The following is a 17724-nucleotide window of genomic DNA, read 5'->3' on the forward strand; positions in this document are numbered from 1 at the left end:
TTTCTTATCTAACTGAGTAAGAAATGGGAGATCTGAGCTTGGTCTCTACCTCTGCCATTTAGAATCTATGGGCTTTGGTTTGTTAAAATATATACGTGAAGGGACCCGCAGTTGAAGGATGCTTTAGTCTATGAAAAATAATGGCTTGTTCTTTAACTGATGTGCTCCCAAAGCAGAGATATATAGGTCAAACATCTTACATAACTCCCCAACTTACTATTATTTTTTTGTTTTTGTTTTTTAGGTTTTTGCAAGGCAAATGGGTTTAAGTGGCTTGCCCAAGGCCACACAGCTAGGTAATTATTAAGTGTCTGAGACCAGATTTGAACCCAGGTACTCCTGACTCCAAGGCCGGTGCTTTATCCACTACGCCACCTAGCCGCCCCTCCAACTTACTATTAGATAAGGAAATTAGCAATAGCCTCTGTGTATCTCTGATTTGGATGTAACATAATTAATCATTTGCATTATGCAGTGTTCAAGAGACTTTCCCAACCTACACCCGCCCCTATTCCTTAAAGATATGACCTAAGTCATTCAATAGATCAGTGAAATCAAGGTTGTACCAATACTTTCTCATCCTGTGAGTATTTTTCCTTCTATTTCCATAAATTTTCTGCAGTGGATCTCTTAATACCTTGGCAATCTTCTTTTGTTTCTTTTTTATGTAAACATATGCTTTTCAGTTCCATGAGCTTTTGAGCAAGTATGTGGCACATTGGATATGATATTGAGGTTCAAAACAATCAGGTTTCCACTACATGCCCGACATTTTACAAGATGATACAAATACAAATACAAATGAATGAAACAATTTCTGGTCCTAAGGAGTACATACATTAACACTTACCAGAGCTGTAAAACCCTGGGAAAAACACAACCTCTCTAGATATCAGTTTCCACATTGGTAAATTAAAGTGGATAGTAACTAACAGACAAGTCTATTGTGAGGGTCACATGATATTAAATATGTAATGTGCTTTGAAACCCTTAAAGCACTATTTAAATGAGAGATAATTAAATCATCCCTCTATCTGAAAATCAAGTTGATATTTGACTTGGATTTTGCATTCTACAGTTCTGATTCCTAGGTTTTTCCTTAACTACAATTGATTTTCCCCTTTCCTATATATTTTCAGTGAGTAACTGGCAGATAAATATTGGAAACAAATATTACATGCCAGTTCTCTGTCATAACTTAACATTGTTTACAAACAGGGAAAACAGTTTCCATGGACTTCAAGAAATAATCATAAATAATCACACTAGTTAGCATTTATAGAGTATTCTTAACATTTACAAAACACTTGACAAATATCTCATTTTATCCTGTCATTGTCCCAGAGAAGCAGGTTCTTTGACTAATTCTACTATTACACATGAGCAAACAGAAGTAGACGCTAAGTAACGTGCTCACAGCCACAAAGCTAATAACTTTCTGAGGCCAGATTTGAAGTCAAATCTTCTTGAAGAAAGGTCCAGCACTTTTTCCACTACTCCATCATAATGTCTCAGGTTAAAAAATAAAGAGTAAGCTCAAGAATAAAATGAGAAAATGAACAAAGTTCTATAATTCTAAATGTGATATAAAAACTATACTAATTTTTTTCTTTCCTAAAAAGAATATTATTCAAAACCGATAGGTTATTTTCAAGGAGATAAGAAAATAACAGGAATATATGAAGTCACAACTGAGTATGAATAAAAATTTCCAACCTGTTTTATTTTTCTTCCTCTTTCCAAAGGTTTTTAATCCCCATTGTGAGAATTAAGAAATTATACAGTCACTCTATGATAAGTGGGATCAGCTTTTTCTGAAAGATACAAAAAGATAGGTCATTGATGCTAGAGTCAACACTTATTGCTTAGTGAATTGATTGAATTTATATTCCTTAAGTTCTTTAGTAGGCCATTTTCATGGTGGATGAACAATCATTTCCATGTTTAAAATATGTATTTTTTACTTCCACGATTAACATTTCACTTTTCTATAAAATGTAATAGAGAAGGAAAATAATCCAATGTCTGATATATAATCACCATGTTAATGTATATATAAGTACTTTTTTATGGAGAGTATGAGATACTCAATCCTTGGCTGATATTTTAGTGATGGAAGATGTTGGTTTTAGTACTAAATTTAGAACCTCAACTACTAGGAAAATGAATGGAATAGTTGACATTACATGAATGGAGTGTTCAATGCTTTATGCCAACCAAGTCCCCATGCCAGACAGACGTCTTGTTAAAAAGTGTGACTCTTTGACTGATTTGTTTCTCTTCCGCTCTCATCTATGGTTTCAATTTTATTTTTACAGTGGAATCATAAAACTAAGAAAAACAGGGTTTGGAGAAAAAGTGCTTCCAAAGCATAGTTGAGAAAAAGAAAAAACACAACCTGAATCCTATGAAAATCAATATGTGTGTTTCAGGAAACAGAATCTTCTCATTCACCAGGGACATTCTTATCTAAGATATATGGTGGTTCAAAGCCAATGCAATTATATTGATGTAGACAACCCAGGAGTTAGTGCAGGAAAACATTCCTTTGCCATCATAAATGGGCCCACTGAGATGTGACGCAGAAAAATTAGACTTTTGTTAAATTCTATTTAGGAAAATTCACAGTCAGGAGGAAGAGTTAAAGTGAATCAGAGCAAATAGAGCTTGAACAGAACTCAGTAAGAAAGTGTAGAGAAGAAATTATGGAGAAATTAATAGTATAGTAGACTCCTAATTATAGGAATTTCACTGTACTGTGAGGAACAGAGGGGAGGGGAGAGGACAGGAGAGGAGGAAAAAAGGATTGAAAAAAGGAAGAGAAAAAGAAAAAAGAAAAAAAAATGAAACAAAAATATATCATTGATTTGCTTCAGTAATCTATACCTACAACTAGAGATGTTCTAATGTGGGTGAGGGGGAGATGTAATGGGAATAAATACATTACATAATTTAACATTTTTTCTTGCTGAATAACTGGAATTGATGGTTTTGTGATTAATTTCTAAATAATTATTTCATTTGGTCACTTTTTTTTTGTTTTTTGTTTTGTCTTGACAGATCTTATCTTAATTTTTCAACCAATCAATAAATCTCTTAAATTCATCACCTTATCTTCAATTAGGAAATTCTTTGGGGAGATCACTATAACAGGCATGGTATTCTTTATCAAGATTTACCCATTCAGTAACAGCAGAATCTAAAAATTCAAAGGAATTTCAAAGGTCAACTAGTTCAACCCATATATCTGAACAAAATTCATTTCTACAATATCCCCAACAGGTCAGTGATTCAGCTTCTACTTGAAGACCTCTTATAAGGGAAAATCTCTATTCTCTAAGGCTACTGGAGTCAAAGAGTAATTGAGCAAGAATCTCCTTGGGTGATCAACTCTTCTTATTTCCTACTCATCTATACTAGTAAAAGGGGAAAGTTCTCCTGTAGAACTTATAAGTCAGAAGGTGTTCATCTCAATATTGGTTGGCATATTAATCACTGTGATTCAATTAACCCTTACTTTCACCATGTGTAATTCCATGATAATTGTTCATCCTTTTTTCCCTCAATTTTCATCTAGCAGGCCAGGCAATGATTGTTCCTAGGGTTCATGCTTTTTTGATATCTGTGCATATATATCATCATAATGACCTTCATATTCCTTCATAGTCTATGCCCTCTCCTCCTTCTGTTTTTTCTGACATGTGGTTACTAACCCTACAAATTGGCCTTTAACAGAAAATGAAACCTATCCCCTTTGAGCAAAAACCCTTGTCTCTTCTCCACATTTTCTGAAACAGAATCTCCTTTTGTGTATATGTAAATAGCTAACTCATATAAAAATGCAGAAAATGTCATAGCTAACATTTATATACCTTTTTAAGATTCTCAAGGCATTTTACCTATATTATCTAATTTGATCCTCATATTAATCCTATGAGATATTTTAGGCAGGGTTCAAAATCAGATCATCCTTCCTCCACTACACCACCTGGGTTATAAGCAAAAGTAACTTAAAAAAATAGATCAATTTTGATATCCTTTGTCTTTATGATTATCTAGCTTTCCATCTATAATCTTCCTTGAAGCAGAATCTTTTTTTTAGGTTTTTTGCAAGGCAATGGGGTTAAGTGGCTTGCCAAGGCCACACAGCTAGGTAATTATTAAGTGTCTGAGGCTGTATTTGAACTCAGGTACTCCTGACTCCAGGACTGGTGCTCTATATACTGCAACACCTAGCTGCCCCAATAAATATTTGTTGTTAAAAGCTATCAAATCCCTTTAAAAGGTCTCATATGAACTGATGAAAAGGGAAATGACTAGAACAAAACAGTATTGTCCACAGTATGAGAAATATTGTATGATAATTAGCTATGAATGGTTATGCTACTTTCAGCAATATAAATATAAAAGACAACTGTAAAGGACTTACGATGAAAAACATTATCCATCCCGAGAGGAAAAAATTGAATACACATTAAATTTCTTTGTTTTTTTTTTCTTTTATTTTTTTGCTAGGCAATGGGATTAAGTGGCTTGCCCAAGGCTACACAGCTTGGCAATTATTAAGTATCTGAAGACAGATTTAAACTCAGGCACTCCTGACTCCAGGACTTCGTTTCTGGAGGAGAGATTTCGGACTTAGTCTCTGGAGGAGGAATTTCGGACTTAGTCTCTGGAGGAGAGTTTTCGGACTTAGTCTCTGGAGGAGCCGCGTCGGAAGGGACGCCGTAACGTCCCCCCTTCCGGGGCTCCTGGCGGGTTGTGGGCGCGGGAGGGACTCGGTGCCGGGGTGGGGGACTCGCGGCCGGACCCCCGTGGCGGCCGAAGCGGTGGCTCCGTTTTTTCCCGCGGAGCTGCTGGGAGTCTGGAAGTCCTATGGGTTCAACATCGCTGAGGAGACGACGGGAGGACTTCCACGACATCGGCGCCACATTCTGATCTTACCCCGTTCTCTTGGCGCGGATTTATTTCTTGCGTCCGAGGCCCGCTGGCTCCTGCAGATTATTAGGGAACAGCGCTCTTGGCCACTGTTGGCGATGGGAAGACCAAGCCGGAGGATACCATGGGATTAGTAGGCCGCCTGGTGACCCCTGACGTCGCTGGCACTGGCAGGTATCTTTCCCGCTCTGATCCCGGTCTTTGCCCGGAGCCTTGGCCTGTTTGAAATTCGCTGCTTTCCCCGGTCGCGGTCGCGGTTTTGCGGTGTTGGCTGTCTCTCCCCGGCTGGCGTTCCGTGCTTTGGGGTTGCCTCCCGCTCCGTGGGCGCTTCCCTTTGATCGATGTGGTAATCTTGGTCCCGCGTGGGAGGGCCGTCGGGCAGTCGGTGACGACTTGTCCGGGGCTTTGTCCCCCCACCCGGGGGGGGCGAGTGGCGGTTCCTGCCCTGTTCTAACGGACCGGGTCCTGCTCAGGGACGACTCTGGCGGTGGCCCCTGCCGGGGCGGCGGAGTTTGCGTGTCGCCGTTGCTGACTCGCTCTCCCCCCCACCTGCCGCCGCCTTCCTGCCATACCTCTGTGGTGTTCGCCCCGGAAAGACACTAGGTGCCCGTTGTCGATGGGCGTTCGGCTCCCCGGCCTCCCTTGCTCCTCTCGCCGTGTGTGTGCTGTCGTTCCTTCCGAGTTCTTGCCGGGTCGCCCCGCTGCTGCGTCCGTGCGGTGTGGGTCTGTGCCGAGTCCCTGGCCCTCCTTCTCGGATCCCTTCCCCGCTGAGGTCAGCAGGCTTCTGCGTCTTGCCTGTCTGCCTCGGCCGGCGTTCCGGAGCCTTTGGGGTTGCTGCCCGGGTCCGAGCGTCCTCGGAGCCGCGTGCCTTCTCTAGCAGACTTTGGTCCCCTCCTTTTCCCCCCCCTCTGAGGCGGGAGGGGGGCGAGAAGCCGCCCAGAAGGGAAGCCAGGCGGGGCCGAGGTGGTGTCGGTGGTCGGTGGCGCTGCACTCTCCGGGGTTTCCCTAGCCCCCGCCTCGTCGCAGCGCCCGCCACCGTCCTCCTTCCCCGTCTTCCCGTGTCGACCCGATTGGGGGGTCGCGGACCTCCGCGACGTCGGTCGTTTTGAGAACCCCCACCCCCGCGGGTGGGCTTTCTCTCCCGTTGTGGGCTCGCGGTCCTGACGCCCTCCCTCTCCGTGCTGTCTCGAGTTTTGATCGGTGGGACCCGGCCTGTGAGGGGAGCCGGGCAGCGGCGTCTGTGACCTTCTCTCGGAGAAAAGAGAGAGAGCCGAGGCCGTTGAGGAGGCCCCCGGACGCGTGTCCAGGGCCCCGCGGGGGGGAAGAACCGACACCGGAAGGCGGTTTTCGGTGGGCCCCACCACCCGCTCCGTGGCGGGGGGGCGGCTTCTTCTTCCTCTCCCCCCACCCGGTGTTGTCGGCCCCAGCGCGCGCGGGCGCGACTGGTCTCGGTCTCTCTCTCCTCGTCCCGAGGCGTCTTTACCTGGTCGATCCCGCCAGTCAGTAGCGTATGCCCGTCTCGAAGATGAAGGCGTGCCCGTGGGAGGTACCGCGCGGCCGGTACAGCGAAAGTGCGAAACGGCTCATTTGAAACCTTGGATGGTGGTTCCCTTGGGCGGCTCGCTCTCTCCTACTTGGAGAACCGTGGTAATTCTAGAGCTGATACATCCCGAGGGGCGCTGACCCTGGCCTCTTTCCCGCCCCCGCGGGTGGGGGCCCCGGGGATGCGTGCATTTATCAGCCGGAAACCGAGCCGGCCAGCTTCGGGGACTCTAGATAACCACGGGCTTGTGCGCACGCCCCGCCACCCGCCACCCGTGGCGGCGATGGCCCATTAGAACGTCTGCCCTCTCAACTTTCCATGGTCCTTGCCGTGCCTACCATGGTGACCACGGGCGACGGGGAATCAGGGTTCGATTCCGGAGAAGGGAGCCTGAGAAAGGGCTCAACCACATCCAAGGAAGGGCAGCAGGCGTGCCCAATGACTGACTTCCCTACCCGGGGAGGTAAAGACGGAAGGTTAACAACCACTACAGGTTTACCGGGGGTGAACCTGCCGAAGGATCGTTACCGAGAAAAAGCACACAGCAGCACAACGCGCCCGCGGTGTGTGTGTGTGTGTGGCGGCGGCGCGCGCGCGTGCGCGCGTCGGCATCCCGATCCCGAGTTGGTTGGCCGGGAGCGGCGATCTTCTCCCGGCCAGGCTCGGGTGTCTGCGGTCCCCCCGGCGTCGGGTGTAGGCGGAGAAAGAAGGCCTCTGGGGCCGTCAGGCGCCAGGGGCCGTGTCCGTTCTCCGAGCGGTGGCCGCTCTTTCCGTCAGTGCGCGGTGCGAGCCCGCGCGGGGGAAGGTGCTCTCTGGCCTCCACCAACCCCCGGCCCCCCAGGTACCTGGCGCGTTCCGTCGCGGAGGTTTAAAGATCCGGGGGTTGGCCTTTCCCGCTCGCGTTTGGGGGTCGGCTGCGCCGTTCCGTTCCTCCCTCCGCCGTGTCTGCCGGCAAGCCTCGGCCGAGAGGCAGGCCGGGGTCGGCGGCCCCCGAGGCCGGAAGGGGGGCTGCGGTCGTCGGGGAGGGAGGCGGGCGGTCGTCCGGCCCCTGCTTCCCGAGCCGCGGGTCGGGCCTGAGGGAGAGGAGGAGACGCCTGGCTCCGACTCGTCCCGTCTTCCGGTGCGGTCGCTTGGGTCGGTTCCGAACGCGACGGGGTCGGGGCGCTGGGGGACCCCGCCCGTCCCGCGGTGGTCGAGCCTTGCCCGCGGAAGCCCGGCGGTGGCGGTTCTCGTGCTTCTCCCCGGTCTGAGGGTGGGGCGATCCCGGCCGGCGGGGCGCCGGCCTCGGGGCCGGGTCGGGCCGGCGTTGGCGGCGCTCCGGAGGAGTCCCCGCGGCCGCGGGGGAGGTCCGGCGTCGGTGGGTCGCCGCCGGGCGGGCGCGGCGGTCGGCTCCGCGTCGGGGTCGGAGAGCAACGAGTCTCGTGGGCGCGGCGAGAGGGGGAGAGTGTCTCCTTCCCCGCGCGTGGGGGTGGCGCGACGCGGATGCGCCCGGCGCCGCGCCTGGGAGTCGTCAGAGGGGGGAGATCCGGTGGAGGCCCGTGTGAGGGGAGAGGTTGCGGTGCGGGGTCCGATCCCCCGTCCCTGCCTCCCTCCGGGGGCCGGCCGAGGGGTCCGCCGCCCCTGGGCTTGCCCCGTGGCCCCCCTCCGTCGGGTCCGCCGCCCTCCTCGCGGTTCCGGCGCTGCGCCGCGTCGGTTGTCTCGGGCGCGGCCGCCTCCCCTCTCCCCGCGCGGCGGCGGGTTGGGACTCTGCCTCCTCCCCGCCGGCCGACGGGCTCGCCCTGCTCCCGTGCGCCCCTTCGTCGGCGTCCGTGCCCGCCGCGTCCTCGTCCGCGCGCGCGTCCTCCCCGAGGTCCGGGCCTCCGTCGCCCGTCAGGGGTCCCCCCGGGCGCGCGCTCGTCGGCCGTCCGGTCCCGGTCCCGGTTCGGCGGCGCGCCGGCGGGTCGCCCGACCCTCCCGGGCCGGCCGAGTTCCGCGTCGCCCCTGCCGCGGGCGCCTCTCCACCTTCGGGGTCGCGGCGGGTGTGTGGCGGTCGGGGCGCGGGCCCCCGCCTCCCCCCGCCTCCCCGCGTGTCGTTCCGCCCTTCGGGCCGTTCCGCGGAGCCCCCGGGCGCCTGTGGAGCCCGTGTCCCCCTCATCGGCGAAGGGAACGTGTGAGCTTGGGTGTGGACCGTGCCGGAGACAGGTCCGTGGGACCCTAGCGATGAGGGGGGCCTGCGGTGGCGGCCGCGATCGGTCGCCGAGCGCGAGAGGAAGCGCCGCAGGCGGCCGGGTTGGAAGAGCAGGCAGGCACTTTGGGGGTCGTATGTGCTCGGCCGAGGAAGGCCCACGGGGCCGCGAGCACGACCGACTTGACGACTTCCCTCGGGTTCGGGGGTCGTGTGGAGACGCGCGTGTGTCTCCGTCCGCGTCCGCTCGGCGGTGGGGAGGGGAGAGTCTTCCGTGAGGCAGGCTCTCCCGTCCGCCGGAGCGGGAATGTCGTCCATCCTCCGCGCGAGCAGGGGCCGGGCCGTCTCTCCGGTCGGGCCGCCGGGAGAGGGGTGCAACGGGCCCGGCGTGTGGGAGTCGCGGGCCGCGGCGGCCGGGCTCCCTCACGCGCACCCCCTTCTCCCGCCCCGCCGCCGACTTGGGCGCTCCACCGCGGGGGTGTGGGGCGAGCTTGGAAGGCGTCGGTGGTCGCGGGTTGGCCATTCCGGGTCGGCGAGTCGGGCACGCCGGAGGCCCTGGGTCTCCCCCCCGGGGTGGGTGGGCTCCGTCCCACCTGCCGCCTCCCGGCCGCTCCGAGGTAGACCAGCAAGCCCGATGGGCGCGCTTCTGGCGTGGGGCTGCGGGCGGGTCCGTCCGCTCGCGGGCCCGGCGCGTATCGGCGCCAACGCCTCTGTTCGCTCCGTCATCCGTCCATCCGTCTGTGTCTTTCCTCGCTCGTCCTTTTCGCTTTTTTCAAATTTTGTTTCGTTTCTTCGTGCCACACGCACCCCCCCCCCCATTACCTTTTGTTTCCCTTTGCTGGTGCTGGTGCTGGTGCTGGTGCTGGTGCTGGCGTTGGTCGTCTTTCGTTCCTTGCTCCCTTCTTTCCCCTCCTCCCCAGCGATGCTAAGTTTTTACCATTCGATTTTTGAAAGCCCACCTCGTCAAATCCCTTCCCGTGTCCCGATGGCACCCACCCCCAGTAAAACGCAAACGTTCTCTGTCTGTCTGTCTGTCTGTCTGTCTGTCTGTCTCGTTCGCTCGCTCGCTCTCGCTCTCCCTCCCTCCCCCCTTTTCTTTCTCTTTCTGCAGATCTCCAGTACTGTGTGGCCCAGGTGCGGTTTCTCACTGCTCTTCTTTGGCTGGGAGCATCCACATCCTGGAGGAAAGGAAGAGACAGGACTTAGAAGACGAAAGAGAAACATAGGACTGGATCCTAGCCGGGATCCAATCGTGTTGGATTCCTCTCCGACGCAAATTCTAATCGACAAAGGGCAAGGGGAGAGATCTGAACTCAGCTGAACGAAGACAAGACCTCTGGAGGACAATCATTCCGGGAGGGAGGGGGAGAGAGAAACGGAGACAGGGAATAGGAATTGGAGAGAAGAAGAGACAACTGAAATTCCTAACTTCAAAACCAAATAAAGTCCATCCATCCCGAACTGAAAACATGGCCTCTCTTTTCCAAACGTGGTAGGTCCCTCGCTTTAGGCTTTGGGCTGTGGGTGAGGAAAGGAAAAAAAGATATGTACTCATTCATTCCATTCTTCAGTCGTTCCTTAGATCAGGTCAGTGATACGTAAGGTCAGTTGGAAGTTGGAAGAGGAGGAGGCAAGCGACCGATCAACCAACCAACCCCCCCCCCCCCGCCCCCCGCATCTCATCACCCGGGGACTCCCGGACGCTGAGATGCTCCCTACCTTGTTTCGGCGTCCTTCCCCTGATATTTCGCCCAAGGTCAACCGTGCCTCCGTCCCCGTCCCCGTGCCTGTGCTTTGGCGGCCTCTCCCTAGCCATCCCACTCTTGCAAGAACGCGCGCGCACTAGTTGGCTCCTCGAAGCTCTCCGTTGCCAATTTTCCCCGGATTGGGCACTGGGTGGAACTCCTGTGTATGGGCACTTGGCCCTCGCTTTGGATTTTTTTTTTGACTTTTTGCAAGGCGATGGTGTTAAGCGGCTTGTCCGAGGCCACACGGCTAGGTGATGATTAAGTGTCTGAGGTCGGATTTGAACTCCTGACTCCAGGGCCAGTATTCTATCTGCTGAGCCACCTAGCTGCCCCTCAAAGAGAAAGGTCTTCAAGCAGCCAGAAAGAAACAATTCAAATGCTAAAGAAAAAAAATTGATTCAAGTGTTAAGAGGAGAAAGGAGGAGGGGGGACAGGAAAAGAGGAAATGATTGAAGGAAGGGAAGGGAGAAGGGGCAAAGAGAAAGGGGAAAGAAAGGGGAAGCGTATTGGATATAAGGGGGCAAACAGTGAAGAATTGATATTCAGAAGCAAAATACTGAGAAATAGGAATAAGGGGGAAAAAAGGGAGAAAAATACAGATGGAGGGAAGATAGCATGGAAGGCAAAAAAGAGTTGGTAATTATAACTTTGAATGTGAATGGGATGAACTCTTCCACAAAACATACAAAACAAAATGGATTAAAAAACAGAACCCTACAACATGTTGCTTACAAGAAACTCATTTGAAGCAGAGAGAGATACAGAGTAAAGGCAAAAAGTTGGAGCAGAATATATTATGCTTCAGCTAAAGTGAAAAAGGCAGGTGTTACAACCCTTATCTCAGACAAAACAGCTGCAAAAATAGATCTCAATAAAAGAGATAAGGAAGGAATATATGTCTTCCTAAAAGGTAACATAAACAATGAAGCAATTTCAATATTAAATATGTGTGCACCAAGTGGTGTAGCATCCAGATTCCTAGAGGAGAAGCTGAGTGAGTCTCAGGAAGACAGAAAGCAAAACTCTACTAGTGGGAGACCTCAACCTCCTTCTCTCAGAATTAGATAAATCTAAGTATAAAATAAACATGAAGGAACTTAAGGAATAGTATGAATGGTAGAAAACTTGGACATGATAGAACTTCGGAGAAAATTGAATGGGGGTAGAAAAAAACATACCTGTTTTGTCTTCAGTACATGGCATTTCCACAAAAATATGATTGTGTACTAGGGCATAAAAACCTCATAATCAAATGCAGAAATATAGAAATAGTGAATACTTCCTTTTCAGACTATAATGCAATAAAAATAATGTAAGATAAAGGGCCATGGACAGATAGAATTAAAACCAATTGGAAACTAAATAACCTCATTTTAAAGAATGAGTAAATCAAACAACAAACTATAGATAGAATTAATGATTTCACCCTAGATAATGACAGTGACAAGGCAACATACCAAAACTTATGGGATATAGCCAAGGCAGTTATTAGGGGTTTATATTATATCTCTAAATACATACATGAATAAAATAGAGAAAGAAGAAATCAATGCAGCTAAGAAAATTAGGGAAAGAACAAATTAAAAACCCTCAATTAAGTACCAAGTTGGAAATTCTAAAAATTAAAGGAGAAATTAATAAAATCAAAAGCAAGAAAACTATTGATCTAATAAATAAAACCATGATTTGGTTTTATGAAAAAAGTCAATAAAATAGATAAACTTTTGGTTAATTTGACTAAAAAAAGAAATCAAAAACAAATTACTTAGTATTAAAAATGAAATAATTCAGAACTATTTTGCCCATCTGTATGCCAATAAATTTGATCATCTAAATGAAATGGATGAATATTTATAAAAATATGTTTCCCAGGTTAAATGAAGAGGAAATTAAATACCTAAATAATCCCTACCTCAGAAAAAGAAATTCATCAAGCCATCATTGAACTCCCTAAGAAAAAATTTCCAGGGCCAGATGAATTCCCAAGTGAATTCTATCAAATATTTAAGGAGCAATTGGTTCCAATTCTATGTAAACTCTTTGGAAAAATAGATGAAGACCAACTCTGCCAAATTCCTTCTATGAAAACAATATGATGCTGAAACCTAAACCAGGAAGAGTCAAAACCGAGAAAGAAAATTATAGATCAATTTCCCAAATGAATATGGACACAAAAATCTTAAATAAAATCTTAGCAAAGTAATTATAGGAAGTTATTACTAGCATATACTATGTTCAAGCAGGATTTATTCCAGGAATGCAGGGTTGGCTCAATAATAGGAAAACTGCCAGCATTGATATATCAATATATCAATTGGTATATCAATATATTAATTGATATATCAATAACGGACCTAACAGAAATCATTTGATTCATTCAACAGCTTAACCTTACCAGATATAAAATTATATTATAAAGCATCAGTCATCAAAACTGTCTGGTCCTAGCTATGAATTAGAGTGGTAGATCAGTGGAATAGATTAGGTACAAAATAGACAGCAGGAAATGATTATAGTAACCTTCTCTTCAGTAAACACAAAGAGTTCAACTTCTGGTTTAAGAACTCACTCTTTAATTAAAAAAAACTGTTGGGGAAAACTAGAAGATAATATGACAGGAAATAGGATTAAATCAATATCTTGCACCCTATACAAAGACAAGCTCAAAATGGGTACAGATAATATTATTAGCAAACTAAGAGAACAAGGAATACTTTACCTGTCAGAGTCTATGACCACAGAAGAGTTAGAGAATATCATAAAAAACAAAGTGGATAATTTTGATTACTAGATTAAAAAGCTTGTGTAGAAACAAAACCACTATCAAAAGACATAGTAAGTTGGGAAACAATTTTTACAGCTAGTGTTTCTAATATATATAGTGAACTAAGTCAAGTTTATAAAAAAATGCCATTACCCAATTGACAAATGGTCAAAGGATATACAAAGGCAATTTGCAGACAAGCAAATCAAAGCTATGTATAATCATATGAAAAACTGCTCTAAATCATTACTTGATCAGAGAAATGCAAATTAAAGTATCTCTGAGGTACCACTTCTCAGATTGGCCACTGACAATGATCAATGTTGGAAGGGATGTGGAAAATCTGGGACACTAATGCATTAATATTGGAGCTATGAACTGATCCAACATTTCTGGAGGGCAATTTGCAATTATGCCCAAAGGGCATCAAAATTTTGCATACCCTTTGATCCAGCAATACCACTACTGGGTCTATATCTTGAAGAAATCATTATAAAGAGTAAATACATCACTTGTACAAAAATAATCATAGCAGCTCTACTTGTGTTGGCAAAGAATTGGAAATCAAGTGGATGTCCAGCAATTTGGGAATGACTAAGCAAATTGTGGTATATGTATGTGATAGAACACTATTGTTCTACTAGAAATCAGGAGGGATGGAATTTCAGAGAAGCTTGGAAAAACTTGTATAAATTGATCCTGAGTGAAATGAGCAAAACCAAAAAGAATATTGTAATATCCTAACCACAACATAGAGGTGATGATCAATCCTAATGGACTTGTTCAGCCAATCAGTGCAATAATCGGGGACAATTCTAAGGTATTTGTGATAAGTTGTCTTATGTGCTACATAGATTTGCTATCTCTAATATTTTATTTCTTCCTCAATGATTTGTATTTTTTCTTAACACATTCAATTTTGATCAATGCATATACATGGAAACATGTAAAGATTATCCAAATAGGGAAGGGGTGAGGGAGGGGCAAAATTGTAAAATTCAAAACATTTCAAAAAATGATTGATAGAAACTACTATTGTACATAATTGGAAAACAAATAAAATATTTATATAACTTTAAAAAAGAGAGCCAAGGAAAGCGAACACAGTGGTACAATGGAAAGACTGACAAACCCAAAATAATCTAAATAAATGTTACAAAATTACAAAGAACTATATAGCCCCAAGAAAAACATGAGAAGATAGAATGTCCATGGCTGTGGAACCTTATTTATATTTTCAGATCGATTGATTTTGCTGGTTGTTTTTTCTTCTCTTTTCAAAAATATTTTTTGTTATACAAGATGGTTTTCTGGAATAAGACATGGAAAATCATAAGAGGAAACTTGAGTGATATCAAAACCAAAAATATCAATAAATATTTATTTTAAAAAAGAATTCCAAATTCCAATTGATTTTATTTTATATGTTATAAAACATAATATATTACATATAATTTTAATTTTAAAGTACTAGTAATATTAATTTCTGGAATTATTATTACTATTTTATATTTGTGATTTGACCTACCACACTTGTTATCAGGTATACTGAAAGCACCTCATCCTATTAAGATTCTAGCTGTTAAATCAGTGTGGTCCCCAATTTAGAGGTTACAAATCATATGACTGCACTCTTCTATTTGCTCTTGTCTGTTCTAGCTCTCCTGAGACTCTACCACATCCTTCTTCTTCTGTATTGCCTCCCATTAGTGTTTAAGTCTACTTTCCAGTTTAAAACTTGGAACATTTTTATTTGGCTCACCACACACTTCTATGCTTTAAAGTGGGTCATAATCCAAGCATTAGGTGACTGCTACACTAGACTTGAATGTCTATAAAAACTTACTGTGTTATACCAGGTCCCATGAGGTAGAAGTTAATATGGAAAACATATTTCTGGAATTATTAACAAATTTTAGAAGATGCAAAATGAACATGTAGCTACCTTTTATTTCTAGTCTTATTTTCTCTGTCTCCTTTCCCTTCGCTGATCGTTCCCCTTTTCTAATAGTTCAAATTTAGAAGATGAGAATCTTAATAGATGCAACTTCATAAGGTTATTTTCTTCAACTTCCTCTACTTAGCAAGGTAGTATCATGTAAAGAGTACTAGGAGATGGCAGAGTAGAGACAGATGATGTGGAAAAGGGACAGTAAATCACCTCAATCCCTCCAAATCCAAATAACTTTAAAAATAAGGTCTCACATTGATTTCTGGAGCAGCAGAACTAACATACAGTTGGAATGAAACTATTTTCCTGTCCAAAATAATGTAGGAGATGGGCATGAAAGGTCTAATACAATGACTTTGTCCCAGACTGCAATGATGGCAGCAGATCTTGGAGACAATTACAACAGCTGCAGCAGCAGCTTCAAGAACTTTCAGTCAACAGGCAGTAAGAAGGGTCTGACAACTGCTCAGAAAGATATTACTTTGTTGCCACTAGATTCAGAACCCTGATCATTGTATATTTGTAATTCTGCATCACAGTTCCAGGGTGAGGAGGAGCACTAGTACTCCCTTGTCACCACAGGAGAGTGAAAACCCTGTTTACAGTTCTTGAGTAGAGAAGAATGCTTGTGGGAATAGGGACCCTGATGGCAGAAAGGAGTCCTTACCCAGGAAGGAATGGTGTTCTTCTATAGCCACAAATGGTGCTTCTGTTGTCCCTTAAACTATGAACAGATCCTCTGCTCTCCTGCAGCCAGAGCACCAACCAGGACAGTAGGGTCCTCACTTTTCATTTATGCAAAACATTGCAGATCACCAGAAGTATTCTGAAAATATTAGTGAGAGAAACCGGAGCTTGGGTCAATGTCTTTACATGCTGAGTGGGATTTATAGTAAGAATGCAGGGCTGGGTCCATATTAGCAAAGTTATTAGCATAATTGACCACATCATGACAAAAACAATAAAAATCAGATGATTATCGCAATGGATTCAGAAAAAGCTTTTGACAAATTATAATGCTTATTCCTTTTAAAAACAATAGAAATTGTAAGAAATAGATGGAAATTTTCTTAAAGTTTTGTATTGTAGCTATCTAAAAATATCAGCAAGCATTTTTTGTTATGATGATTAGCTAGAAACCTTTCCAGTAAGATCAGGTGAAGATCCTCATTAATACCACTATTATTCAATATTTACTAAAAATGATAGAAATAGCAATAAGGCAAGAAAAATAAATGGAAGGAATTAGAGGATAAGGAAGCAGTTATTGTTCTTTGTAGATGAAATGATTGTATACTTAGGGAAAATTACCAACAAAGTCCAGTAGCAACAGAAAGAAACAAGATTCATTTAAAATAACTGTAGACTATATAAATATTTTGGAGTTTAACACCCAAGGCAAACCCAGGAACCTTATGTACACAATTACAAAAGATTTTTCACACTAATAAAGCTTCATCTAAACAGAGAAATATTGATTGCTCATGGGTAGGGTGATCCAAAATAATAAAAATGATAATTCTATCAAATTATTTTGCTTATTTTAGGTCATGCTAATTGAACCACTAAAATATTTTTCTAGCTAAAAAAACCCAAAATTCATCTAGAAGAATAATAGGTCAAAAATAGCAAAGGAATCAATTTTTTAAAAGTGAAGAAAAGTGGCCTAGAAGTACTTGATTTCAAATTGTATTACAAAGAAGTAATCATCAAAAGAATTAGATTAGGTCCACGATACATGATAAACTCCAAGACTCAAGCTTTGGGGAAGGGGGGGCAAAAACTCATTATTTAACAAAAATTACTGAGAAAATTGGAAAGTAATTTGGCAAAAAAACTATATATATATATATATATATATATATATATATATATATATAGACCAACATCTCATTCCATATACCAAGATATGATCAAAATGTAAATGACCTTTAAGTGACATTATATAAAAGATGACAATATAAAGAAATGAGAGGAGCATGTAATATTTTAATCATCAGAACAATGTATAAGAGAAGAATTTAAAGACAATGAGTGAAATTTATAAGAATACAGTTGATAAATGATCAAGTCAGATGAAAAGGCAGTTTTCAGAAGAAGAAAGCATAGCTATCCATAGTCATAAAAACATTCTAAATCACTATTGATTAGAGAAATGTAAAAATCAAATAACTTTCAGGGACCAAATCATACCTATCATATTTACTAATATATTAGAAATGGTAAATGATAAATTTTGGAGGGGATATGAAAATACTGGAATACTACTGCATTTTAGCTGGAGTTGTAAACTGATATAACACCTGGAGAATAATATGGGACTAAGTCCAAAGATGTTATAAAACTATGCATACTCTTTGACACAGTGGTATCACTACTAGTTCTGTGTCCCAAAAAAATCATAGAAAAAGAAAAAGGTATTATATAACAAAAAATATTTATGGTAGTTCTTTTTGTCATGGCAAATTATTGGAAATTGAGGGAATGCCTATCAATTAGGAAATAAGTGAATAACCTATGGTATATGATAGTGAGGGAATGCCATTGTTCTCTAAGAAAAAAATTGGCAGAATTTTAAAAAATTTTATTTATTTATTTTTATTTACTACTCTCATT

General features: G+C 44.7%; 1 protein-coding gene and 1 pseudogene across 1 annotated transcript; both read left to right on the top strand.

Annotated features, from left to right (window-relative positions):
* The first annotated feature begins 6820 nt into the window (after window positions 1-6820).
* LOC141495041 (uncharacterized) lies at window positions 6821-9969 on the top strand. The gene is made up of 3 exons (XM_074196096.1): window positions 6821-7048; window positions 7179-8662; window positions 9757-9969. The coding sequence occupies exons 1-3, from the start codon at window positions 6821-6823 to the stop codon at window positions 9869-9871; spliced, it is 1827 nt and encodes a 608-aa protein (XP_074052197.1). The 3' UTR covers window positions 9872-9969.
* A 5489-nt stretch (window positions 9970-15458) lies between these two features.
* Window positions 15459-17724, top strand: part of LOC141495042 (gamma-secretase subunit APH-1B pseudogene) — a 29399-nt pseudogene continuing 27133 nt past the window's right edge.

This window comes from Macrotis lagotis, chromosome 8 (assembly GCF_037893015.1).
Source record: "Macrotis lagotis isolate mMagLag1 chromosome 8, bilby.v1.9.chrom.fasta, whole genome shotgun sequence".
Taxonomy (NCBI): domain Eukaryota; kingdom Metazoa; phylum Chordata; class Mammalia; order Peramelemorphia; family Peramelidae; genus Macrotis; species Macrotis lagotis.